Source organism: Pan paniscus, chromosome 2 (genome assembly GCF_029289425.2).
Source record: "Pan paniscus chromosome 2, NHGRI_mPanPan1-v2.0_pri, whole genome shotgun sequence".
Lineage (NCBI taxonomy): Eukaryota > Metazoa > Chordata > Mammalia > Primates > Hominidae > Pan > Pan paniscus.
The window spans coordinates 112,297,450-112,324,138 of NC_085926.1; the positions used below are offsets into that span (position 1 = coordinate 112,297,450).

A 26,689-nucleotide genomic window follows, 5' to 3' on the forward strand; every position below is an offset into this window, starting at 1 on the left:
TATGCATATTATGAATTTATTACTAGATATTATAATAATTATTTTATTATTATCGCCTCCCATTGAGGAGGTCTGTGAAACTATTTTTTTTTCCTTCATATGGGCATATACATTACTCAAGTTTGAGAATAATGGTATGGTATAAATATTATTGGATTTCAGAAAACCTGACCTCAGGCACTAGTTTATTGTTTTTTATTGGAAAAACACGTATTTCTGAACCTGTGTTTTTATAAATTAGTGCAATCATAGCTACATCACAGTATTTACAATATAACTGTGAAGATGAAGGATATTGAGAAACTTTGTAAACTGTGAAGTACCATATGAGTAGCGTATGTATCATTTACAATTATTACAGCCTGTATATAAATTGCACCACAATGTTTTTAACAGGTACAGAAGAAAACTTAAGAGTGTGTGGATAGTGCAAAGAGAGATCCAAGACTTTGGGTGAAGCTGGCTGGCATTGTTAAGATGTTGGTTCACAGAAATGATATAGGGACAAATTATGCACCATGAAAATATTTTCTTTCTCTTTATACTTCTAGACTATCAAACAGGTTGACTTAGAAGTTCAGCGATTGAGTTGCAAGAAGTAAATATTTAAATTCATAGTGGTAATGTTGAAATCTCAGGAATTTATTGACATCCTTTCAGTCTAGAGGTCTCTTGATGACTCTCCCCATCCCAAGCTCATGCCTGGATATTTTTGTGCTCCTCACACTGGTGGAAATGTCTGTCCACACTCAGCTTCTCCAACTCAAAGCTTAGTGTTCTTGCGAGTCCCCAAACTAGACCGCTTATTCTTTGGACCCTTTCTTGACTCACTGTAGCCATTATCAACTTCCTGTTAGTTTAGAAACTCCCTTGGCATTGAGAGTCTGAATGGCACAATCTAGCTCTTGATTTTATACAAACCTCTCTTCATGTCTAGTTGTTAGATTTTAAGCCTTCTCATGGCTGAAATAATTTCCTCTCTTTTATTCATACATTGCACAGTGCTGACTGAAATACAGAAGATATTGTGAATTTAATTTGTGTTGACTTCACCAAGGACAAACAAGATATAAGTTTTCTTCACCATATTAGCACTTTCTGTAAGAATGATGAGATCAGAGAGCTCTTTATGGCCAGAGTCACTATAACAAAGAATCTATGGGCCAAATAGGAGTCCTTTATGAGTCTCCAGAGTCATTAAAGAGGGGCGTGTTTTGTGCCACGAACTTTCCTTTTTTGCATATGGAGCTGAGAAACCCAAAAGTTAAAAAGGAGACTCAGTGATAGATTCATGGATAACAGAGATGGGTGGAAACAAGAATAGGTGGGCATAGTGTTATAATATGGGATTGATTATTTCCACAGCAGGCAGACTGTGATTTGCATGTGGAAAAGGAAAAAAATGTGAATCAATTTGTAGAGCAATAAGTGATCCTTGTCATTTTTGAGGTTTGAATATGTATAGGACAATACACCAATTTGCTTTATATTTCCTCAAAGTGACTTCGACATCACCAATCCTGTCTGTAGTTCCTACTTCTTGTATTGAGAAGACTAATATACTCAGAGTTTTTCTGGCCTTGTAGGTAGAGTCCTCAGTTTGGATAAATAATCTCAGATTAGACATAGAATACAATGTGTGAAAGAATGTGGAGAACTGCCTAAAACAGAAACTACAGTATAAAGAAGACACAATAGGAAACCAAGAGAAGAGTTTTTTTTTTTTAATTATTCCTTCATATTCAAACTTCACAAACAGTGTGAACTTGTACAATACCTCGGAAAGTGAAACTTACAAAAAAAGTGCTGGTAACATTTAAAAAAAAAACAACAAAAACCCCAAAAAACAAACATCATTCTTAGCAACATCAATTACTCTTCCACACAAAACAGAAACCTTGTAAAATTTATTTTCGTATTTTTAAGGCGTAATACTTCCGTATAAAGTATATGCAAGAGATAAAACTTCACAGTATTCCAAAATGTCACAATAATAATAATAATATAATAGTATAATGAAGCGCTACAGTTAATTTTTCTTTTTTTGAATGTTTTTTTTCCTGTTTAAATAACAAATACAAGTCACAGGTAAATATACGTGAGAAAAATACGAGGCTAATATTAAATGGCAGGTAAGGATACTGTCACTGTAAGAAAAAACTGGCAGGATGTGTGTATTTAGTCTATATTTTAAAGCACTTGATAGAAAAGGCGTATGCAAGGTTTTTCCAAACAATTTTTCTGTTTGTTTGTTTGATAACTGACAACAATTTAAGAGTATAATGAGAAAAAAAAAGGAACAAACTCCCTCTCAAAACTATTGACCTGCTCATCCCAAACCATGTATATGTTGATGGATGGATGTGTGTTTTTGTGGATATATGGATTTATACCGTGCACAGAGTGATACAAGCAGTGTTCCATGCCCACCTGCAAAGATTGGAGGGTATAACACTGTAGTCATTCAGCCCAGGTTCCTCTTAGGAAATTAACCTTTCAATTTAAAGCTCTCTTTCCTTGCCGCTCCCTCTTTCCAAACTCTTCCTCAATTCCCAGGTCTTTGTTCTGAAAAGACAATCTGGTTAGAAAAGTTGCCCTCCACTCATAATTCACTGGGAAATGGAAACTGCATAAACAGTGACACACAGACACTGGAAACACCGCTTGAATGAATGAATGAATGGATATGTATGTGTGTGTGCATGTGTGTATGTTTTAGGTCACATAAACATACAGTGTGTGCGTGGGTGTGTGTATTTTAGGTCTAAACATACAGTGTGTGTGTGTGTGTGTGTGTGTGTGTGTACACAGTAGCAATTGCAAAAAAGGGACCATATTCCTTTCCATACTAAGATACAATGTGATAAGAAACATTTCTGTGCAGGGAAAAAGGTTTCTTCGAATCTTATCACAACACTGCGGCGGGAAAATCAGGAAATGGGTTCACCTTTCAGCAGTCACCACAGTAAACTTCATTGAGAACATACATGCCCAGATATCTCTTCTGTGCACATGTATATGTTAACAGCTAGCCATTCAGCCAACAGGTAACAGAAAGACAGCAGATAGCAAACACATCAATAAGGTGCTCAAAGAAAAAAGTGGCACCCACTTCTCAAATGGATGGCCACGTTAAGGTGCTTCAAAAAAGGTTTTTTTTTTGTTTTTTTTTTTTCAGTTTTTATTTCAAACATTAAGAGAGTACTGATTTTCACATGGTAGTTCTGAGTCAGGCCAAAGGTTTTGAGGTTTCTGACATCTTTCACTGAAAAGGGCTTTCACTGTAGTAGTTTTGTTCAGTTTGTTGTGGGTGACGAGTTTAAAAATGTTTTTCATAGCCAGAAACTGAAATCAAATCAACATGACTAAAAGAAATAACTGATGAAATGGTATATAGAACATTACTGCATTCGCATCGGATCAAGATGGTTTCGCCCATTTTTCCTTTTTCACTAACACTATTCCTTTTTTTCCTTGTTACAATCCATTCTTTATGAACATACAGAAATGACCAAAGTCACTGCAAGTAGCTGTTTTTATTTTTTGTGATCTGTTGCAAGAGTCCAACCTTGTTTCCTCTGCTGCTGTTTGTGTAGCATCTGGTTTTGTAATGAGCATCTGGATTTGTAATGAGCATCTGATTTTGTTATGTGCATGTGTGTATATATGCACATATACACACCTATACATGTATAATATATACACTATATATATGTGGATACATATAGGAAGTGTGTATACATTTATACATAATATAGTGTATATCGTTTCAACTGGAGATAAACTGAACTGGGTTCAGACACTAGCACATGCTTAACTTTCCCCTGCTCCCTCTGTATATTTTAAACAGTCTGGAGCTTTAATTTATTTTTTAAAGTGCATTTTCAATGCAGAAAAACTGTAATCCACTGATTCCTTGGAAAACATTTTTGATGAGAAATATCTGACAGTTCTCAGCCCCAAGCAAGAGAAACCTGGGTTTGGTCATGCTGGGGGCTGACGTGGCAGTGCCAGGCTCGTGCCTGAGTGATTAATGGACATTCTGGACTCCGGGCACCTTAGCAGCAGCAGCAGCACCTTTATGAGAAGGTAGAGATAGAAAAGGAAGAAGGAAGGAAAGCTCAGATGAGGAAGAATGAAGTATTGTGTTTACGTATCAAAATTGCTAACTTTGACTATAATGGACTTGTGCAGTTCCTGTTGGCCTCGGCTAAGAGATGCCATCTAGTCCCTTCTCCACCAACTGACACCAAACTCCCCATGGCCCCTGCATGCTCAAACATCACCCATATGTCCCCACGCCTAAGGCTGACTTCTGTGTCAGCTTCTTGTGGGTATGTGAGTGCCAGCATCAAGTAGGAATAAGGCACCAGAGAAATCAAAATGTTACAAAAAGATGCAAACCCCATTTCAAAGAGCCTCTCCCATTGCTCCATTAAAATATTGCATGTGATACCATTCGTTTGTGTGTACCTAAAGTGTGTCAAATACAGTCTCTGAAAGGAACTCGAGGCCCTTCAGCACCAGAGATCTTCAGGAATGCACCTTTTTTCTAAACACACCCACACCCCCCCAACCCCCCATGCCCACCCCACACCAAAAGCAAAAGCACCAAATTGGGAGAACAAGGCTGCTTGCCATTGTTCACCTCATTTTTGAAAAAATCAAAGAAGTCTATGAAATACAATGTTCAGGAAATGCTCTGAAATCAAATGGATTTAGGCTGTCATGTACATGGTTACTCAATGCTTTAAATGTCCAAAGAGTGTCATGAAGGGGTTGAAATGTTTGTGTTCAATGTTTAGGGGGAATGTGTGAAACAAAAGTTACTTCTCAAACGATGCCCAAATCTTCCACTAACACATCAACCTCCCCTATCACTTTTTAAAAAAATTGTAAAGAGGAAGAGGTTCATCTAACTATAAAAGGAAAAGATGAAGGCACGTGATATTATTCGGTCCCACAATCCTTAAGAAAAACGGTATTTTGCAAGTTTGTGTGTGTGTGTGCTCGCATACATGAAACGCGAGTCCAAGGGGCCATTGGGGCAGTAGTCCAAGGGAAGCTGGAAAAGGGGAACAAGAGAGAGTTTTTAGACAGAAGAAAGGAGAAAGGAAGAAATAGAGGCCTCTCTTCAGCTTTCTGTCATTGACAGTCTCAAGATTCGGCTGCTTTAGAGTCCAGAAAGGAATTTGTTTGTCTTGGTCTGGAAAGTGCCCCAGTTAAATATCTCCAGTTCATCATGGTACAGCTTTTGGTGTTTCCCTTTTCCCTTCCCTCCAGCCAAATGATTTTTTAAAAAAATCACAGTTTTTAAAAATTATTTTTTCAATGTTGAAAAAATACGGAAAAGCTATTGAACAGCCTTAGGGCACTGCCTCTCCATCTTCACAGTGAGCAGATGGATGGATAATCCACAGAGTCAAAGAGGAGGTGGGCAAGATCCCTTGTGCTCAGTGGTCCCTTGCCCCACCTTCCTGAGGGCTGGGGGGCCTTCACACCACCCACAGCCATTTCCCTCCTTTGGGTCCCTGCCCCCCTGCTCCCATCCATGGAATGTGGGCTGCTGAGAAAGGCAGAGCCAGGCTAGGGAACGATGATAACAGTAACAGGAGGGTCTCAGAAGCAGAGGGTGAAGGAGACGGGAGGCGTGCTCTCCTCAGGCAGTGTTAGCAGTGTGCTCTCTTGGCAGCCTCATCTCAGGATGGGAAAGTGTGGTTGCTCACTGAGAGGGTGAAGTCCCACTCACATTTTACTTCGTGAGACCTCAACTCTCAGGCTCACCACCTTTATGCCTCTCTTTGCATCAGGTTGGCCCCCAGTCCCTAAGAAGGCAATGATTTGAGATAGAGAGGCAGAGCCCGGCTGTGTCATACAAAAAAGGGCAACGCACAGCAGGATTTCAGAAACAAATTTAACTTTGGTTTTCCAACTTTTTCAAACCATAAAAATTAAAGCAGGGCTTCGGTGGCTTTGATCATCTGACAGCTGTTATATTTTTCTCATTTGGCAGGGCTAAGGCAGGGGGTAGGGGGAAGAGAAAAGGGGTTTCCCATAATTGGTTGAAGACACAGGGTGGTAAAATGCTTCCACACTTAAACTCACAGTCCAGTGTTTTTGACATTTCATAAATAGCTTTTTTTCTCTAAAAAAAGAATAAAACAAGAACAATCCCTTTACTTACTCATCTGAAACAAAATAAACAGCAGTGGGTACAAACTTCTTCTTGTAACAATTACAAAAAACAACAATATAATCCCAACTTTAACACGCATCTTGAATCAGTTATTTTTTTTTTAACCTCAAAACTGCAGCATATCCTTAAGGGCAAACTTTTCAATTAGTTTTTTTCTTTTTTTTTTTTTAAATAATGTCTTCACCAAAAAAACAGTCTTGTACCAATAAAATGCATTCAAAAATAGAAAATATTACACAACAAAAATATGTATCCTTCCTTTCCAAAAAAGATTCTTCACAAAAAAATGTAGAAAAAATTCCAACAATTTTTTTCCTCTCCTAAACATTAACTTTCAGTCTAGGGCACAATTATTTATTGATTTAAATGTCTGTTTTTGCATAAAACATGGAAGATGCAAAACATTTACTGTATTAGGATTGTGAAGTTACAGCCACTCCCACCCCTGCTCTAAAACAAAACAAAACCAGAAAAAAACCAGCAAACATTAAACAAATGATAGAGTCAGTTGGCTAGGAAAAATACCGCTGTTCTTCCCTTTACTGTGCATTTGTATGGGTAAACGGGCCAGTTTGGTATTGGGGAATGTTGAAGAAGGGAGATCAGGTTTCAAGATTGGATTCAAGAGCTTCTTTAGCATATGCTGATACCAATGAGTCACTGACAGTCCCCAGGTTGTACAACTATCCATTGCAAATCCTCATGAGAAGAGAAACACATGAGGTAGCACATGGGAAGTCAGAGGACTGAAGCGTGTCCATGTGTGTACTGTACACATACATCTTGAAAAACCACTTTCTCAAGCATATACATATATATATATATATAAGCATATACATATATATATATACACACACACAAATTTGTTACATAGCCAATTTGTTTTTAAATATTTTTTCTCAAAAGGGAGCTCAAGCATAAGTTAAAAGGTGATGTGGAAATCCAGTGGTATGAGGAAGGCTGGGGTTATTTCCTCCATACTTTCTTCCACATTTAACCTGTTTGGGCATTAATTGCAATAATGACAAGATCTCTGCTCTCAGAGGAATGCTCTGTTTTCTCCATCCCCATTGAACTACCAGGTTCCTTTTATATTTTCAGCATTGTAGTTTAAACTATGTATTTTTCTTACTTGATGATATTAATCTTTCATGTGGGATGTAGTTTGTATGTGTATTCAGTACAAATATATTTTTTTCATAGCTTTTTTCCCCTGTTGCTTATTTGCTGTTTTTTTCCCTCATGGTTTTGCTTTGTTTTGTTTCTGATTTTTTAAACAGTGAAATATGTCCAATTTTATTTCCAGTGCATTAAACAAATTTTAAATTAAAAGAAGAAATAAACGTTTCCCCCCATCTTTCTAAAGGAAATGACTAACAAAAGTACAACACAATAGAATCAGGCATTGCCAAGAATAGCATGATGTGCAACCTCAATTACATCAAAGAAAACAAATAGACAAACAAGAATTATAGAACATAAGTATGAAGGAGCCAAGATTACATAATTCCAACTATGGTATGATTGGCAAGCACTGGTTAAAAAACAGGTAAGGCTACTCTTAGATTTCTAACTCAACATAGTTAACCACTGCTCTTCTGTCTTTTCCTTCAACTTTTAATCTTTTACTCCCTAGTTCTTTATATCTTTAAAATGAACAAATTTGTTTTTATATTTTTGGTCTACAGTAGAATTACATATTAATAATATAATAAAAAGATATTTCATTAACAGGTTGGTACTGCATCCATGTGGGGACAATAGAAAAAAAGTACTCAAATAGACATAGCAAATGGACTCTATTCTTATAAAAATAACCACAAATATAAAGAAATTATAATCAGGGCAACAGATTAAAATGAAAAGGGGTAGAGAAAGATATATTTTAGATAATATAAACTCCTGACAAGCTATGCCCTAGAATTGCAGCCTCCAAACCTTGCCCATGATTTCCACCTTTCCATAGCCTCACTTCAAGTTCAAATGGAAATGAAAACAAAATAAAGTGAACAGGTGGTTGAGCCAGCCAAAGCCTCCAAGTTATGTTAGGTGGACAGTAAGACCAGGTGGACAGCATTTGAGAAACTGGCTGGACACAGGGGAGCTGCTACTGGTATTTGTATTTAATTTGGAGGAATTTCCAGCCCACTGATAAAGAGAGAAACCAAGGAACCAAATGACTTTTCTAGTAACATATAATATATGAGATGAAATATAATTCTGTTAGAGAGGACATGGTGGTGAGATGGGAAAGAAAAGAGAAGAGAAACAGGCAGACTTCGGGCACCATCTCCCTTTGTTTTCTACAATGCATTGGTTTCCTTCTGTTGCGGAGCATTCTTTAGGATTAGCTACAGACCCCAATGTCCTCTGAGTAAATATATGTCAGCTCAGCTCCTGACATGATATCCATGCTTATTGGCCTCCTGGAGGGCTGGGTGGTTCTGGAGGGTCCCTCCCCTGCTACCACTGCCCACTGGCCCTTGCCTTCAATAAAGCAGAGAAGGTGTGCAAAGTTTCAATGGCAGGGGCTCTTTACGTTAACTATACCTAACTGATGACTAATTCACACAGATGGTTCCATATGGAAACAAAAAATAAAGAGAAAGAACTGGTAAGAGTTGAGCTCGGTAGCCAACTAGTGTGAAGTTTTCTTCCAGGAAAAAAAAAAGAAGAAAAAGAAATGGTATCTGTCAGAAAATACTGCTTTTGGTTTCTTTTAACTTTGAGCTGTCCTTGGTTTTTCTCTCAGTCAGTTGCTCCAGTTTAAAGGAGAGTTTAGAATCTAGTGCAAATATCATCAAATCACAGCATTCCAGAGCAATATCCTGTCCCTTCATCCTAAGTGGATACTGTCCCTTCAAACCTCCTCAGAAGACTGGAGGCAATGGTACAGAAAAGCGTAACTGAATAAATTATTAATCTAGTACTCACTACGACAAGAAAGGCACTATCACAACAGATCAGCCTCCAAGCATTTTCCTTGCCATGGGCATGGGCGTTTCAACCACTCCAGAAATCACAACAAAATCCAGACTGTGGCTTTTTCAACACTTGAATTCATTGGCCAGTTGTCTGACTCTCCCACCGGTCACTGCTGTTGGCTCTGGCCATACAGAACCCTGATCTGCACTGTGTACATGCTGCCCTATGTTTCACCAGTGACCTTTGTTTGGTTCTAAATGATTTAGCTCACTCTCTTCCATGGAAGTTTCTTTCTCTCCATCAGTCTCCAGGTCATGACTCTATTAAAGATCATTTACAGTGTCAAGTAGTGTTGTTTATTTTTTTCTATTTTTTAAACCTCTGATCAAATCCAAAGTCATAAAGATAGTTCAGTACGTCCTCTGATGACAAGGTCTCCTGTAAATACCATTGTGAACAGAAGGAAAACCATAGTGTAATCCCTTGACCACCAAAGCATATCCCTTGAGCCTGTTGTAGTACTTTTTTCTGGGAGAGAGGAAATTGCGCTCTGAAGATTAAAATCTTTGGTGACAGAACTGGAGTGGATATGCAAATTTCAAGGAAGAAGTTTTCCAAAGCCTCAAGAGAAGTATCCTAGGACAGTTAATGTGAATATATTTTAAAAAGTCAATCATTTCTTTCTATAGCTTTGGTTTGGTGCAGTCAATGTCCTCTTAGTGATTACCCAATACTTATTTCTAAGTACCTGTTAAAAGCTCTGGATTTAGTTTCTTACTTAAAACAGAGATAATGCTTTGAGTGCTTAAGGAATTTCTTATGCTAGTTTGGATGGCTCTAAATGGAGTTTTTCTGACTAACAAGGCTGACAACTTTCTGAACAATATTTAAACTTGGAATAGTAGACTTGGACGGATAGTAAAGAAGAGAGAGAAAAAGACAGGTTATCAATGTTGTAATCTTAGGGAAGGGGCCTCAATTGAGAGTTTTCCAAATTGATGCCCCACATGTGATAGTGTTCAGAGAAATTCAACATTAGCCATTTATATGGGTTGTGATCCTTTCCTACTGTGCCAGAACCTTCAAAACTGTCACTTTGAGTTCTGGAAGAGTCCTTCAGCATCTTTACTCTTGTGTTATTATTTCCCACACAATCTATTGCTTATCCTGTGATGAAAGATTCTTTTATTAACAGTTACTAAAGAGCTGTCAAACTCTGATTACTTCTAAGATTAAAAAAGATAATAAAAATAAATTTAACAAAGAAAAGTTAGGAGAAAACCAATTTCAAAACTAAACTTTTAGGCACTATTAAGGTCTTCTGCTTAGTAAGGATAGTCTATGATGGAGCAGCTAGTATGTTCTAATCCATCCTCCAATGTCCAAGTTGGCCTAGCTTGTTTCAAAATAAACCTTTCACTTCACTGGTTTTCAGTGTTTATTGCACTGTTCCCTATCTGTCATCTTAAAGGACTTTACCACATGCATAGCCTTCCTCTTTGGTTAGCCTGATCTAGGTTTCACCCAGGGATGGAGAAGCGTAATCAGGCTGAAAAGGTAATTCCAATATGGACAAGGCTATGTGTTTTTGAAAGGAGCACATCCTACTGCCCTCTGCCACACTAAAATGTGCAAGGGGCTTTGTGGAGGAGGCCAAGGCAAAGACTTCCACATCATATCAATTGGCTTCTTCACTGTTAAAACTCTTACTGAGAGCTCAGTCAGAAACAAGATTGGGTAAACTTTTTCTTAAATGTTCTTAACTGCTGTACTAACTCAGCTTCTTTACAGTAAGAAAACAGATCCTATCAGCATGGTGGTTCCTAGGCCTGATCAAGAGTTGACAGAGATTCCACAGATTCTTGCCAACCCTGCTAAGATCAAGCATGATGAAAATAACTCTGCATTTTAGTGATGCTCCTACTTCCATAATTTGCCTTTTTCTTTCCCATACATAACACACTCTCTCCCAGCACAAGTAAGTACATTTCAGTAGTGCAATGCAGTGCAGTCATATTTAGTGCAAAAAAAAGCCCTATTATAACCCAAAGCTCAACTCTAAACAGCTCTTACAAAGGTTACCAGTGCTACGAAGGTGGGAAATTCAGTCTATCTCACACTTATGTGAGTCATCTCTTTTGTTGCTCCTGTTTGTTTCAGCTCAAAGTAGAGAAACTAGCATGCACCTATGTATTTTCTGTAAAACATTAAGCCAATAGGCAGAAAATAAAAGGAAGTAGTCTAGTTAAAATCAAGGGTATTATTTAGAAGAGGAAAACAGCTATTTAATGTAAAGGTCAGTAGTGGTTTTTACTTAATAGTTTTCATCATGTCAGCTGGCTCTGATGCTAAGGGGAATGGGTTCAGAAAAAGATAAAGCTTTCCTGTTTCTTGAAACACGGTCCTAAATTTAACAGTGCTGGGCTTTTATTTTTGAATAGTGCAATCAGCTATTCCTCAAGGGCTACAGGCAGCAGCCACCTAACATAACATAAATAGGTACACTAGGAGCACTCACTTTTCTACATTGATCACTTTTTCCCTCACCTCATTAGTCTCCTATTCTTTTTTTTCCTGACTACACATAAATACAGATATACATACACATACACAGAAATTCTCAAGGCCCCTCTCAGAATGATCAATTGAAAATTGGTACAAATAGCTCAGTGACACACTCACACAGAAGTACAATTATTAAATACAAAAGTGAATTATTACAGCAAAATTAAGAGTCTGCATTGTACCTCTTCTTGTGTTATTCCATAAGAAGAAAAAACATTCATAGTAGGATTTCTTAAGGAGCTTACTTCTTTCTAAAGATTAGTCTAGAATTAGTTTGGGATGTGGCAATATTGAGTGATTCTGGAAAAATGATTTGTATTTGATCATCCTCAGGAATCTGTTTCTTCAGTTTGTCTGGGTCTTCACCCTCCAAAGGTAAGTCTGCTTGTCTGCTTATACCCACACATGCATGCTGTAAGTCTCAAGAGAATCAAAGTGTAGTTTAAAATAGATTGTGGGAAAGGAATTAAGCATAGTGGGGTCAGCACACTCAAATTACCTTAAAATATCAAGTTACCATAGATTTTCTCTATCATATCAGCTTCTCACCTTTGTTTGCCATGATGAAGATTACTAAGACACCCTGCTTTCATCTACTCTGAAAACCACAATTCTTTCAACAATAGTGTAGGAACAATTTTAATTAGATATATGCAAATTACCCTTAATTTATATCTCAATAGGCTCCTCAGGAAAACTGAGGTTCAAATCAATGGGCCTAAATAAGAAGTTTAGCAGCTGAAAATACCTTTGAGAATTTTCTCCTGTAAATCTACAGCTGGTTCCAAAACTTAGTTTGTCCCAAGGAGAGCAAGAGCAGAGTAACTAGCCTTTGTTTTCAAAGATTCCCCTAGTTGCGAACATGCATAAAGCACTTTGAACTACAGGAAAATCTTATCTCAAATTTGAACTATTATTTTATTTTCAGTGATCTCTCTGTACACTCCTCTCGGGCCCGGATAGCACATTAGGTATAGAAGTCAGGAGTTTCTACAATTTCTCTAGATGTGTTTGGCAGCAGGAAGAGAAATCTTTAATCACAAAGAAGTATAGTTACCTTACTAATTCTTTGAATTGTAATAATGAGAGACAGGCAAGAACAACAAGGGGTGAGTAGTGCTAACTTTCTCTGGTAACCTTGACAACTGGCTTTAGGAATCCAGACCTGTATCAAATTTGGTCCCATCACATTGTCCTGTTCCCTCTCTTTGTTTTTCTCTGTTCACTTAATTGAAATTGCAATTATTTTAAAGATTGAGCCAAGAATGTCAATTATAGCACAAAAGAAAGGTTACAAAAACGTTGTCAGGCTATCTGTTAATCGAGTTGAGTTGAAAACAGTATGCTTTCAAATGAAGTACTACAATTTCCTTTTTTAAAAAAATAGTTTCTAATTTGTTTTTTCCTTCTTTTGTGGTGGAGGGGTATAGATGGGTGAAGTACTGGCAATGCAGTGCCAATCTCCCTCTGTTACTGTTCCCTCTAGTGCCTGGGGTTGGGGCAGGTGCAGGGGTGTGGGGAAGGAGAGAGAAGCAATGGGGAAACAGGTGTTTCTCTACTTAAGACTTCATGAACACATACAGTCTTGAAATGGCTAGAAAAGCAACAACTACAATGATAAAAATCCACAGATCAATTAATTTTGGCATTTTAGCAGCACCCCTTCCTTTTCTTTCCTGGGTACCTTGCAGTAGATATTAATTAGAAATACCCAAAGAATTTAATTAAACTAATTTATTCCCAGCCTTATTCCAAAAAGGATTTGAGGAGGCAATAAGGATTTGTAGTACAAAATGCATGGTCTTCATCTGCAATCAATAAAAAAATCTATTCTTTGGCCCCAGACCTGTTAGTTTAGGTAAATACGGTTTCTTTCTCAAGGAACAGGTTTTTGTTTTAACTGTTCTATCCTCAAAGTAAAGAGAGAATTTCTCTCTTAAAAGCTTATGAGTGCTATTTGAAATGGAAGATAAGATTTTTGTGGAGGAAAAATTCCTTCATGGTAGGATGGAAGGCTTTTCTTTCTAAGGGGAAAATAATACAGTAAGGGTGAGCAGTTATTTGACTGTCCATGGACAGTAACAAATTAAGAAATAAAAATCCTTTACTATCTTGAGAAGAAAGAGAGAAAGGGAAACAAATAAATCAACAAACAAACCTTACTAAAATACACATTCCTCCAGTTTCAGATTTCTAAAAAGTAATAATTATGCTTAAATCAAGGTTTATAGATAGCAAACAACTGTTTGAATGTGTGAAAGTATTATCCCTTTGCTCTACCATGTTTCACTTTCTTTGAAGGAATTGCATCTATGCACACTTATCCTGAAGTCCAGTGCAGAAAATAAACTTGTTTGCTACCAGCCTCAATCTCAGAACATTTCCTAAGCTATATTTGTAAATTCTAGAGCTACATATCTGTAAAATAAGATGCAGACTTTCTGAAATGCATTGTATGTGTGTGTGTTGCAGAGGGAGAGGGGAGCAAAGCAAGCTTTTCCTGGAGAAAAGAAGAAAAAAAATCTTCCTATCCTCACGAATATATACTATAGTGTTTCTGTCTATTGTTTTGATGCATTAGTTACTGTTAGGGCTATTGATGCTCCTGACAGGTGTCAGCTTGGAAAGACAGGAGGCTCATAAGCAATAATAAATTCACACCCTGGAGTCTCTAGAATATCAAACAGGATTTAGACATTAATCTGAGACTAACATAGAGGTTGTGGTGAGAAATTCTGGGTCTTGGGGTTGGAATACTTCTTGGGGAACTAGAAAGAACAGCATCAAGAAGGCATCCCAGATTGAGGACCAAGTAAGATCTATCAGAACCAGAGCCTCTCCTCCTCCATATTATACTTTAAATGATAGCATTTTAGGATTTAAAAGAATCTTTCTTCCTTTGGAAGCCAGTGCCTAAGGAGAGGATTACTTTAGATAAAGAGTACTTTAAGAAAAAAAAAATACCAGGAGTTAGAATGGACAAAGAAAAAGAAGGATATAGGATTGATTGGGAGAACATTCCAAGTGAAGATCATAGTCCTAAGCAATGTAAATATTGCCTTTAAGAGATGTTATTTTCCTACTAGATGCATGCCTCATAAAGGCTTTCAAAACTGCTATTTATTTCATTGTTCTCTATGGTGTGAGTTGATGTTATAAACTGGTTTGATTAAGATAAAAGCTGGGTCAAATCTCAAGTCAAATAAAAATACATTTCTGATATTAAATGTTGATTCTTTTTGTCAAAGGGTAAAGCAAGAACTGAAAGCATACCGCCTATGCACTCAAAACCACATAGTACTCTAAATGTCACAGGACTTGTCTTCATTAAAGCTGAGAGGCGATGTGGTATCATGGCAAGAATATTGGACCAGAAGTCAGGAAAGACTGTGTTACGAAGTTGTTGTGAATGTGATATTATAAGCATCCTGAAAAGGATACACCCAGAATGGTATCAGTCAGTCTTTTGGGCAATGCTCTGGTGACCAGACAGTTGTAATCCACTGCAGGGAGATCTAGCATGACAACCAAATTATATGGGGCTTATTTAGGTGCTGGGGAGTGCACTGCATGGCTCTTTAGGTATCTATTTAGCTCTGTTATTATTTTATTTAAGTATATATTGTTTATGTTTAGGCAATCTCTGGTTGCAAAAACAGACACTTTCAAAACTTTATGGATCTTTTCATCCATTAGTAAGTTACTGCTCAAAGTTCTAAACAAATCAATGATTTTTTTTTCAAAAAGGCAATAAATAAAAAAACTCTTCCTAATTTTTCCTACAATGTGTTCAAGTGGATGTGGCTTTTCTTGTTTGAGAAGAGCTCACTAAGGCTTGAAGAGTTATCAAAATTATTTTGAAATGTTACTCTTTTCTTTAGATTCCTATAATCTAAAGTCTGATAAACAAGTAATTTGACTAGTGGAAACAGTCAACATTAATGATTTTTTTTTTCTCCGTCAAAAGTGATTTACTCATATCAAGAACCTGAACACTGTGGTATTTAAAAAAAAAACCAGAAAATATTTTTCTCTTCATTTTTGGCCAAACGTGAAGGTAAGGGGAATTAATGACCTCAGCTAGTACAGTTGACATTTAAAACTGTGACTCAGGTCCTCCCACTCTCAAAAGAATATTGATAACTTTTAAACTCTGAAGCTAAAATGAAGACATGCTTCACTCTGCCTACGAGTCTCAAGTTTATGAACTCACTCACTTTAGTGTTCTTTCATTAAATAAAACTTAAAGAAGGATGTTCAGAATGGGGTGGAGAAAGGAAGAGAAATGAACAGTTAGGGGTCACAATTATTAGAGTTTTGGGGGCAGTAATGAAGACAAATAGGTAATTTGAAGTAGTCTTCAAGAGAAACAAGAAATAAAGGGAAAGGGTTAGGAAAAGGAAAGAGGGAAATAATGAAGTTGATATAATTTGGATATTATGTGATCATTAGAGAAGAAACAGCCTCACTAACTGTCAATTCACAATTATGTTTGTCTAGTAGAAATATATCTGCTGGAACACTTTGGAGAACAGATTGGTAATTTTGCCATTACACTAGACATTAGCCCTTTCAAAGCAGACTAAGAGTACGTAGTTCCTTAGTGAATACAAGGCTTCACAACTGGAGAGCATTGCAGGGAGCTTGGCTAAGGTGAAAAGGGACTTGCTGGAGAGGTACAGCAGAATGGGATGGGATTAGAAAACAACAATCTATTAGGAAAGATGAAAGGAAGGAATTCCCCAGTGTTCACGCTGAGAAGTCTTCATATTGGACCAGTGTGAGGGGGTCTTTTATACTGAGGTTTTAAAAAGCTGACTTCATTTTGTCCTGAATGTAGAAGTGAAGAAGGACACTAGTTTCAGGCACCTGGGATGGTGGAAAAGTTTATTCAACTGAGGCTTTCCATGCATTGGGTTGAATAGCTGAGGGAAGCTGAAGACTCTTTTATCTGAAAATATGATCTGAAAATATTTATTGTATAGGAAGACAGAATGCCTGATTTCTGAAGTTTTCTTGATGGCCCAACTAAAGAAGAAAGGCACCAAATCCTCACTTTAACAGGTAAATGGAGATCCTGAGGGCTGGATACCCAAGAGCCACCATTTTATGGATTCCTCAGATTTAAAAATGTCTCAGATAGATATTTCCAAATTCTATTTCTATTAGCCTCTGTGGATAAAGAGTTCCTGAAACTCTGGTTTTACTTTTTTTGAAAAAAAAAAAAAAAAAAAACAACTCCCAGGAAAATGAACACTATATTGCCAAGCTGCCTCCAGGGAAAGGTTGAAGACTAGTTAAAATAATTCTAAGCGTATTGAAAAAAGAAAGTGTAAAGAACCAGTATTAAAATGAATGTTTGAGAATACAGTGGGGACAACTAGGTAATTCACTGTCTTACGCTTTTCAGAAGACTGGCCCTTTGAAACGCAGCCTGTTATTGTTGGTCAGATCATGTGGCACTTAAGTAGCCCCTTGGTCATATTTTTAAAAGCAAATATAGACAGTGACAGTCCTACAGGGGAAAATCACAGATACATTCATATGCACCTCTTTTGTTCTTCAGATATTGAGTGGGTCAGCTAAACAAGATCACTTTGAATATGAACCTCTTTGTATTAGTCACACCAACAAAAAAGTTTCAAAAAAAGTTTTCACTTTCCTACATTTTCTAAGTCTGAGCTTTAAAAAATTCTAAATCCTCTAAAGACAATACTGAAGCTGATAATATAAAAAGCAAATTAGAGCACTAATGATTATTACTAGATGCACCAGATTAACTGCAGCAGGTTGGTGATGGGTGATATATGCAAAGACATAATATTTCAATCAACTCATGATCATAGGCAGATTCAAAAGTTAAAATGAATATAATGTAATATATATTTCAATATAGAGTTGTTATATATAATGTGTATGTCCTAGGTTTCAGAAATACTGCAATGTAGTGTATTGTAGTTAAGTAAGCATACCTAAATAGTAACTCATATTGTTTCACAAAGTCACTAGTACTGTTAATTAAAGGAAAAAATAAAACCGAAACAACTAATTGTTTTTCCAGTAAAAAGAAATACCTATGGTTACAGTTACAGACTTCTTTTGGATATAGAAAGACAATATACATTTTAAAAAGTAATAACGACAAAAAAGTTGCAACTGTAAGTAGCCTTACTTAACAGGGGAAGGGGAAAAGTCACCAGAATAGAAGAGGAAAGAAAATGTCCTCTGACTTCTGTAACACAGAAATAATGTACAAATCATAAAAAATAACAAACCATCTAGTAAAAGAAGGGCATGGGAGTGAGAAAACTGAATCCTGAATTCCAGGCCACCAAACCCTCAGAGTCCATTCATTCAGTATATTATACTAGAGTGGCATTCTACTTCAATGCTTGAGATGGGCAAGAGCAATCAATTCCTACAGATTACCAAAAAATATTCCCCCAAATAGTCTATTGGTTTGCTAGACATGGTAAACAACCCACTCCTGGAAAGACTTTGGCAAAGGCCACATTGGTTTCAGGAGACACAGTTTGTGAATTACGATGATATCTTGTGAGTACAGGCAGAATTAGGAAGCTTTAGTTTGAGAATAAAATTTATGTGTGTGTGTGTGTGTGTGTGTGTGTGTGTGCACACTGCATTGCATAGAGGAAAGGAATGAAGACCTTTGAGCTATGGGATGGCTCAGGCCAAAGTTTGTGTGGGCTTTGCCTGCCTGGCATTGGTCCCCACCCCCGCCACCTCCAGGAGACCTGGGGAGACGCCCTGAACTGCTGCTCCCTCTTGTCTGCTCACCAGTTGAAGACTTCTGTTATACCTTATTATGGAGGAAAACAGCCTGTCCCTGTGGGTTTGCTGTGGATTCAACAAGCTGCATTTGTTTCTCCCAATTCTGAAACATTACAAAAAGCAACAGAGTGGGCAGGTGACTGCTTCCTGGGAAGGGAGCCACAAGTCTTAAACACAATGGTGGGAAGAGGCAACTGTATCTATGCACGAGGACCTCTGCCTGTGTGTGCTTCCTTTGGGGGGCACACACACTTCCAGATGACAATAAGTATATACACAAACACACACATGTGCACACATGTCAATAAATCCAATAGAACTGTAGAGTTTGTTAAATGCACTCTACTCCACATAAGCATATTCAAGTTTCTCATGAAACGGATACATAGAAATTACTGATGGTTGGGCTCCTTCAGAATGCCCTAAAGTCTCATCACAGATACTGATGCACCCAACTAAGGCAACAAAGCATAAGCAGATATGTGAGATATGTCAGACCTTTGACTTCTAACCAGAAGTTCAAAAATGTATCTTGTTGTCACTGGGCAATATGAATGTGAAACAATTTTGTGCTGAGGGAAGCTCACACTGTGTGTGCACATGTATAAATAATGTATACTCATTTATAGACATTTTGGACAGCAGCGGTGACATACTGGATGGGTTAAGACTCTTTCATTATTAGAATCTACATATAAATTGCAATGAGTTTGCTGGGTAATAACAACTGTTGCAACACTAGTAGAAACAGATGCCCCCAAGGTTTTTTTTTTTTTTTTTTTTCTCTCTTGGATGTATCAAAATCTCATTGAGGCATTCTAAACCAAAGAAACCTCTGAATTTGAAAGAGGGTTAGTAGGGACTTTTATACCCAGTTGGGCATCCCAGAAGCCTGGACTCTCAGGACTGTGGCTAGATTTTGCCTGTGATCTGTAGATTACGCTCTTGCACCGGAGACTTGAAAGTTATGAGTTTGCATTCAAACAAAGAACCACCAGATAAAAGAGATGTTCTCTAAAACTGAGGAAAAAAAGTTTAGAGATATACACTGTATAGAGAAAGAAAGCTTTTTGCTGGGATTGTTCTCCTTGTTAAGGAAATGTTTAAAACTAGTAGTCCCGGGCACCTGTGATTGCATTTTATAGGATTCTATTTAGTAATATGATGTCTATTTTACATTCAGCCCCAACCTACGTCACTGAAATAGAATAGGAAATAGCAGCCACTATCTGAGAGTACCCAGTTCTAGGAAAGTTTGGTGCCTCCTCAAGAAGTCACTATTTCCATAGTCCTCAATCATGAATAGGGCTTGTTTTTGTGATAATGTAACTATTAAACAGCAAGAAATGCCTATAACTTCAGAGCCTTCTCATTTCTGTATCTTTTATCCTCTTCCCAGGGCTTTCTGATTTAAGGCAATAATGCTATACTATAAGTAGCCTTTTGTGAAAATACCTTAATTGAGGTCACTTAAGATTAGATTTCAGTCTGAAAGTCTACAGTTTACGGAGCAAAAGGTGGAGCCTAAAGAAACCACTGGCAGGTGTTTTAGTCAGTGGTGTGGAAAGATAATGTTTCTTGTTTCAACCCAGGGCATTTTTACCCATCATGCAGTGAGGAGAAAATACATAGTTCTGAAAAAGAACCCACACTAGGTAGCCCTAATTTTCTATCTCTTCACTCTAAAAAGGATGGAAACAAGCCCTACTGTTCCATAACCATTCCCCGGGATCTGCTAAGGTACATTGCTGACTGCTATAGACTCAGTGTTCAAGGAGAAAAAAATCTTCAGAGACTTAGAAAAGTCTTTGCAATATTTTGGTCAGGCTGATCGTCTTGATACTCAGGGCTAGAAATGATGCTTTGGATTAGTAGTTTCCACATTCTGAATTTATAGGAACACTGAGTCACCACAGCCTTTTTTCTTGTAAAGGTTTAAGTGATACCAGAAATAGCAACTCTACACGGAAAGCCCTTGGGAATATGAAAATACTCTCTCTCAAGAGCAAGGGCTCTTCCATGCCCCTTTTCTGCCTCTGTATGTAGCCTGAGCACCAGGGTAGAGATTGCTTTTGAAAGTTTGCCCCATGTAATCTATTTCCTGGCTACCTAAGAGAACAGCCGTTTTCTTCATGAAAACACAAAGAGGGGAAAGAGGCTGCTGCTGTTCCAGTGGGAAGTTATGTCTAGCCCCAGAAGGCCTGGTGGCTGGGTCAGCTCAAGCACTCTCTTCATGCACTGCAGGCTCAGGAGGCATTGGGTTGCTTTGCTTTTTCTATGGAATTAGGGAGCCTATTGAAATTCTAGTGCACCCCTCCTTTTGTTTGTCACCAAGTCACATGGTTCTGTCTTCAGTATCCTATTTTTCTTTTTTTTTAATTTCTTTTTCTGAGGAACAAAATTGGCCATTTAAATAAAGTTCTTTTCTAGTGAGTAAAGAGGTTTCTCAGAGCCAGAAATCACTGAAAAGAGAGTCTGTCGACCCTGCCCATGGAAAAGCCCAGAGATTTCTCTAACCACTTCTTGCCAAACTTCCTAGTTTTGTGATTGGATGTTTCTTGGTTTAGCATTGTTTGGTGCTGAATACATTTTGCAATTCTTTTGTTCTCTGCCCTAGAGCTTCCATTACCCTGGACTTCAACTCATTACCAAATTAAAGAATTCTTTTAGAAGATTTCTTTTAAGAGTCAGGTCACAACAGAAAGGGCGCCCTCCTGTTCTCCTAAATCTCAAGGGCATCTCAGGTTGTGTCTGCTCTTACGTTGCACCTTCCTTTTGTTCCCTTTTAATGCAGCAGCACACTGGCTATAGCAGAGGCAGACCTGATTTGATTATCTGATACCTTTTCCACAAAATCATATATCCCCTGCTCCCAGCCCCAACTAATCAAATAACATCTTCTAGAACAACAGAGGAAAGCTCCAGAATGGGTGTATATCCTGTGACTCCTGGCCAGATCTACCTTGCTCCCTGTCTTCCTAGGGGTCACAGGTGTTGGGAGCATTGTGGAGGAGCCCCAACAAGGAAGCAACATAAGGCTTTATTATGTTTTCTCAGGAATCGAAGGGGTTTTATAAGGGGCATACCTCATTTTTGACTTCTGTGCTGAGAGAAAATATTGAGTTTTGGGCGCAGGCAGAGCACAGACAGGACAGCTGGTGTTCCTGTGTGAGGGAAGTACACATAGCTCAAGGCTTTAGGACTGAATGTGAAACAAACATACCTGGAGGAAAACTTTTTTCATTATCAGAATTCACAAATTCTTACTGTTCATGGGTTGAAAAATAGTATTTGGGACCTTATAGAATATTTTGATGATACAAAATAAAACCCTTATGACTTTTAAACACAGCAAACCCAAGTCTTTCTAAGGCCAAGAGCTACTATGATCTCTAAGATGACTAGGAATGAACTGAGGCTAGAATATGAGCAGGAAATTATCCAGCACACTTAATCATGGCACAAATAGATTCAAAGCATTAGGAATTTGGGAAGAGAACAGTCTATAAAACTGTTACTAGGAGCTAAAGTTTACCTCTCAATTAAAAGATACAGGAAACCATTTTGATACAGAGATTTTCATTTCAGATTTTTTTTTCTTTGTTTAGCTTGTTTCCCCCTGTGTAGAATTGTAACAGATCCATGTGTTCCAATTATTTTCTTTTTTAGGATTATATTTCACACATTTGGGGGCCTTTTTTGTACAAATATTGGCATGTAATAAGGAAAAATTGCCCATGATGCTGAGATAATACCAGTGTTTTTAGTGGTAGAAAATATTATTTTTTTATAAACCATATCTAAATATCTTGAGATAAAAATTCCCCTTTGACTTTTTTTCCTCTCCCTTGTTTGGCAAATTCCATTTTAAAATTATAAATTGCTAAAAAATGTCCTTTCCATACTATTTCTCTCTTCCTTGTACTCATCCTAAGAAGTCTTAAATCTGGAACATTTGCTTTTATCTTATCTATCTGTTTCCTGGCTACTAGGAAGAAATTTTTTTAGCACTCATATCACCCTACCATGAAGGTCTAAATGTAAGATGACTGTAGGACTTGAAACAAAAAAAAAATTAAAAAGATCCACACTCATTCTTTGATTTTGAAGCAAATGTCTTTCCCTATTTCTAAAGATATTTGTGATTGTTTAACTTAAAAGTGAGAATTGACAATCTAAAAGCATCTCTATCCTTTTGAAACAGGTCCAGATGGGTTTATTTCCTAAAATGTGGGTCAGTTTGGAAAGTGGCCATTTGATGGGCCAGGAACATAGCAATAAACAACTACCTCTTTGCTCCTCCAGATTAGATCTCCCACTCCAATCCAGCTTCTTCCTCTTTCCACAAAATAATTTGTCAACTATTTTAGAATGTGACATATTTGGGAAGGATAAATGTACAGTAGGAATATGTCTACTGCTATGCAAACCTGGCTGGTCCATTTTGTCATGGACTACAATGATTATATCACCTCATTAAGAATTCTTTAGGGATCCTCCACCTCCTCCCCCACTCCCTTTTTTTTAAGAGACACTTCCTTTACAGGGAAAGGATGATAGACTCCTCAGGGTTTCAAGTCACCTGCAGCTTTTTCTCTACATGTTCTACCAAAAGAAAAGGTGGATTCTAACCCAATTGCTTAGCATTTTACATGGCAAATCAGCATTAAGGCAAATGGGTCTCTCTCAGATTTGAGAAACCGAAAGCTACACGTGGCCCATAATGGCACCTAAGATCAACTTTTCAGGAGGTATTAGTGAAAATTCTTCCTACTTTGCTAAATTTGAACAAAGACACTTTAAACTGTGAAACAGTTTAAAATATTTTAAAGTGGCTTTTGGCCTTCTTTCATTTGTAACATGTATTGAGTGATTTCATGTCATTGTCTCCTAGCTTTAAGAGTTTTTTTCTTAAGGTCAATCTTCTCTTTTCATTTTATGGGTGGAATCACTTGTTTTCCAAAATCTCAAAACAATTCCATGACATAGTTAATTAATGCTCCCTCTATTGGTGGTAAGTGGAAATATTAGTCTTACAACACTGCTATTTTAAAAAGCAAAATTAGCAATAGAAAAATGAACTTACTTTATCTCGGAAGCTGTTCCTCACTAACTGTTGAAACAGATCAGTTTTGGACACACAGTTCTTGGCAGGACTCCTCTTAGAAATCACAATAGGTTACACTTAATAGTCAGTTAACCACCCAAGTTTACATTAAAACTTCTAGCAAAATATCCACTGAATTAAGCACTGTGGGACCAAATCAAACTCACAAACACTTCAGTTACACTAACCTTACAAAGCATCACAAAGAACTTATGAAAAAGATCCAAGTTAACCAAATGTCTAAAATATATGAATAAAACCAATTTAGTCATTACAGAGTTGTTTGTGTTGGAAGATTTTCCCTCGTTTGCTGCACAGTTTTTGTAAATAAAATGCTGACAGGAAAATTAGAAGGAAAATTAAATTAAAATGTAATGTAATTTTGAAACTAAAATACGCTCTCCTTTCTTCTTTTTAAAACTGTAGTTTGGTGTTTTGCTTTGTTTAAAGATTTGCTTTCCCCTAACTATGTTAAAATATGCCCAGCAATGAAATCACTTTGGGAGTTTCAGCTAGGTTTAAGAATTCCTATATTTGAGCTGGAATCCCTTCAGGACACTGTCTATAATGAAAATGTCTCTATTATAATACCTTGATCAGGACCGAGGAGAGAAATCCCTACTAGGAAGAGAGAGTGGCATCTGGTATGATGCAATAGATTGGTGGTCTTTTGAATGGTGGCTGTTGGCATCTGGGAATTTTTTTGTTAAGTTCCCTAAAACCTTTCGAAGAAGCAAGGGTTAATTCGTCATCTAAAGAATGATCATCTTATTTAGCCCTCTTAACCATGGTGGAAACAGTCAGAAGGTGATATTTGAAAGGAAAAAAGTAATTTTGGCATCAATGCATCTTGATCTATAACAGGCTTCTCATAATGATGCTCTTTGTAGTTGGGAAGGGTGAGGAGCTATGGCAGAGTTTTGTGAACTCCTCTTCCTGGCTGATCACAAAAGAAAAGACCCCATTTATCAAGACTTCTAGACTATTAGTGTTTCACTAAGAAAAAAAGTAAAGTCAATAGAAATTCTAGAATTGTAAGATCTCAATGAAATTTTGGAGAAGCAAGCAATCTCTTTCTGAAAGATAAAGTCTCTTCCATGAAAAAGAACAGAATTCTAGATGAATCAGTTGAAAAAATTATTCAGTGGGGCAACTTAAGCTTGCTAAAGTCAAAGAACTACATATCAAAATACAAAGCAGCAATTCAAATTACAGCAGGGATGGGCTGGCCACAGAGGCCCTCATCAACCCAGGCAATACTTAAAATAATAAAAATTAAGAAAAATTAAAAAAAATATGAAGAAAATATCCTTCCTCTCTTTCAAATATAACTTTAGTTGCCTTTTATTCTTTCTATCTGGAAGCAGTATCGCTAACCTTAACAGTCTTGACTTACCAAAAAATATATATATGTGTGTGAAATAAAATAAAAGAGAAGGAATTGGTGGCAGTGTATGCAAAACCAAAATGAAAAAAATTACTTTTAACAATTTCACTTTTTTTGTTTTTTTTTTTACACAAATACTGTTGTAAATATATTAAAAAAATCAGCATTCTATCTGGTAAACGTCACTTTTGCCCCTCTATAAAATTTTGAATTAAAAAAGCCTCAAGAACTTTTTATTGTTCCCCCCACCCTCCATTTCTCTTTCTTTTTCTCTTCCACAAGAATATATCCTGACGCTTTTTTTTTTTTGCAAAGATTGTTGGAAATAATCCTTCTCTTGTACCTAGAAACATAGGTGCAAATTTCTGATATCTTTGTTTTATCTGCATTCCTGCCTTTCATGAAAGTCCCTCTTGATTGTGCTGAGGCTGTGGCTCAGCGAAGACACTGAATAAATACGATAGCCACTGTTGCTTGTTGCTTGTCCAAGTCTTCCTGGCTTCTGCTGCAAGAGGGGGATATGGAGAAGGTGGGCCAGGGTGTGTGGACCCGGGCAGAATCTGGGGAAGAAGCCTGCCATTCGTCTTTCTTTCCCACACCACCGAACCCACTGCCCTTCCCACCCCCACAGCCCTTTTATGAAATCAGACAACGTGGTAGGTGGAAAACAGCAGGGCCTTTCCTCTGGGTTTTCAACCAGAAGTGATATTCCACAGTTTTAACTGGTTACTGTGAAGTCCAAGCGGCCAGAATTGTGAAAATGTCCACTGAAACACTGCAAGCGGTGTACTTAAAGACAGTAGGCCTTTTAGATTTTGTTATATATTTTTTGTAGTGCTCTTCACAAGTGGAAATTTTTTTTTTTTTTTTACTTTTTTTTAAAAGATTTTTTTGTAAAGAAGGGTTGTATTTAGAGGCCAGTAGCTAGAGATCCAACCAGTGGACCTCTTGAAGCACTACCAGGCCTTAAGGCCACCATCCGAGGGAGACTGGGAAAACTATTATTCACCCAAGCCTCCGGAAATGTAATGTACCAGCAGGCAAAAAACAGTTCTTCATGTAGTACAAAATGAAACGAAACAAAAACAAAAACAGAAAGTAAAAATGAAACCAAAACATTTCTTAAATTCTAGTGCCATAGCTTTTTTGTTTGTTTGTTTTTTGTTGTTGTTTTGTTTTGTTCATAAGAAAGAGAGAAAGATACTACTTATCCGTCAGACACATGCATCCTCATGTGGTCGTTGAACTGCTCGATTTGGTCAAACTTTGCTGGGCAGACGGAGCAGACGTAAGTGGTCCCCTCCGTGCAGGCCACCACGCCTGGGGGGCCAGCGCGGGCACCTGGGGGTGTGCCTGCAGGGGGGGTCCCATTGCTGGCACTGTGCAGGGCCACGTGTCGCTCCAGGAGGGTCTTGTGAGAGAACTTCTTTTTGCAGATGTAGCACTCGTAGGACTTCTCTCCCCGGTGGAGGCGCATGTGCACGTTGAGGGAGCTCTTCTGGGTGAAGCGCTTGTTGCAGATACTACACTGGTATGCCCTCACTCCTGTGTGTGTCACCATGTGCTTGATAAGGTAATCCTTTAAGGAGAAGGAGCGCCAACAGATGCTGCATTGGTGGGGCTTCTCACCTGTTGATGTAGGAAGAGACAGCAAGCAGGACAGAGCGAGACATAGCAAGGGATAGAGAATGAAGGACAGGAAAAACAAGACAACAAA

At 37.7% G+C, this 26,689-nt stretch overlaps 1 protein-coding gene across 50 annotated transcripts in view; it reads right to left on the reverse strand.

Moving 5' to 3' along the window:
- Positions 1-1,708: 1,708 nt before the first annotated feature.
- The window catches only part of ZBTB20 (zinc finger and BTB domain containing 20), an 830,234-nt gene continuing 805,253 nt past the window's right edge, over positions 1,709-26,689 (reverse strand). For all 50 annotated transcript variants that reach the window (XM_055110295.2, XM_063602515.1, XM_055110294.2 and 47 more), the window contains one exon: positions 1,709-26,601. In XM_055110295.2, coding sequence (XP_054966270.1) covers positions 26,180-26,601 — 422 coding nt within the window. In that variant the 3' untranslated portion in view covers positions 1,709-26,179. The remainder of the gene's footprint in view (positions 26,602-26,689) is intronic.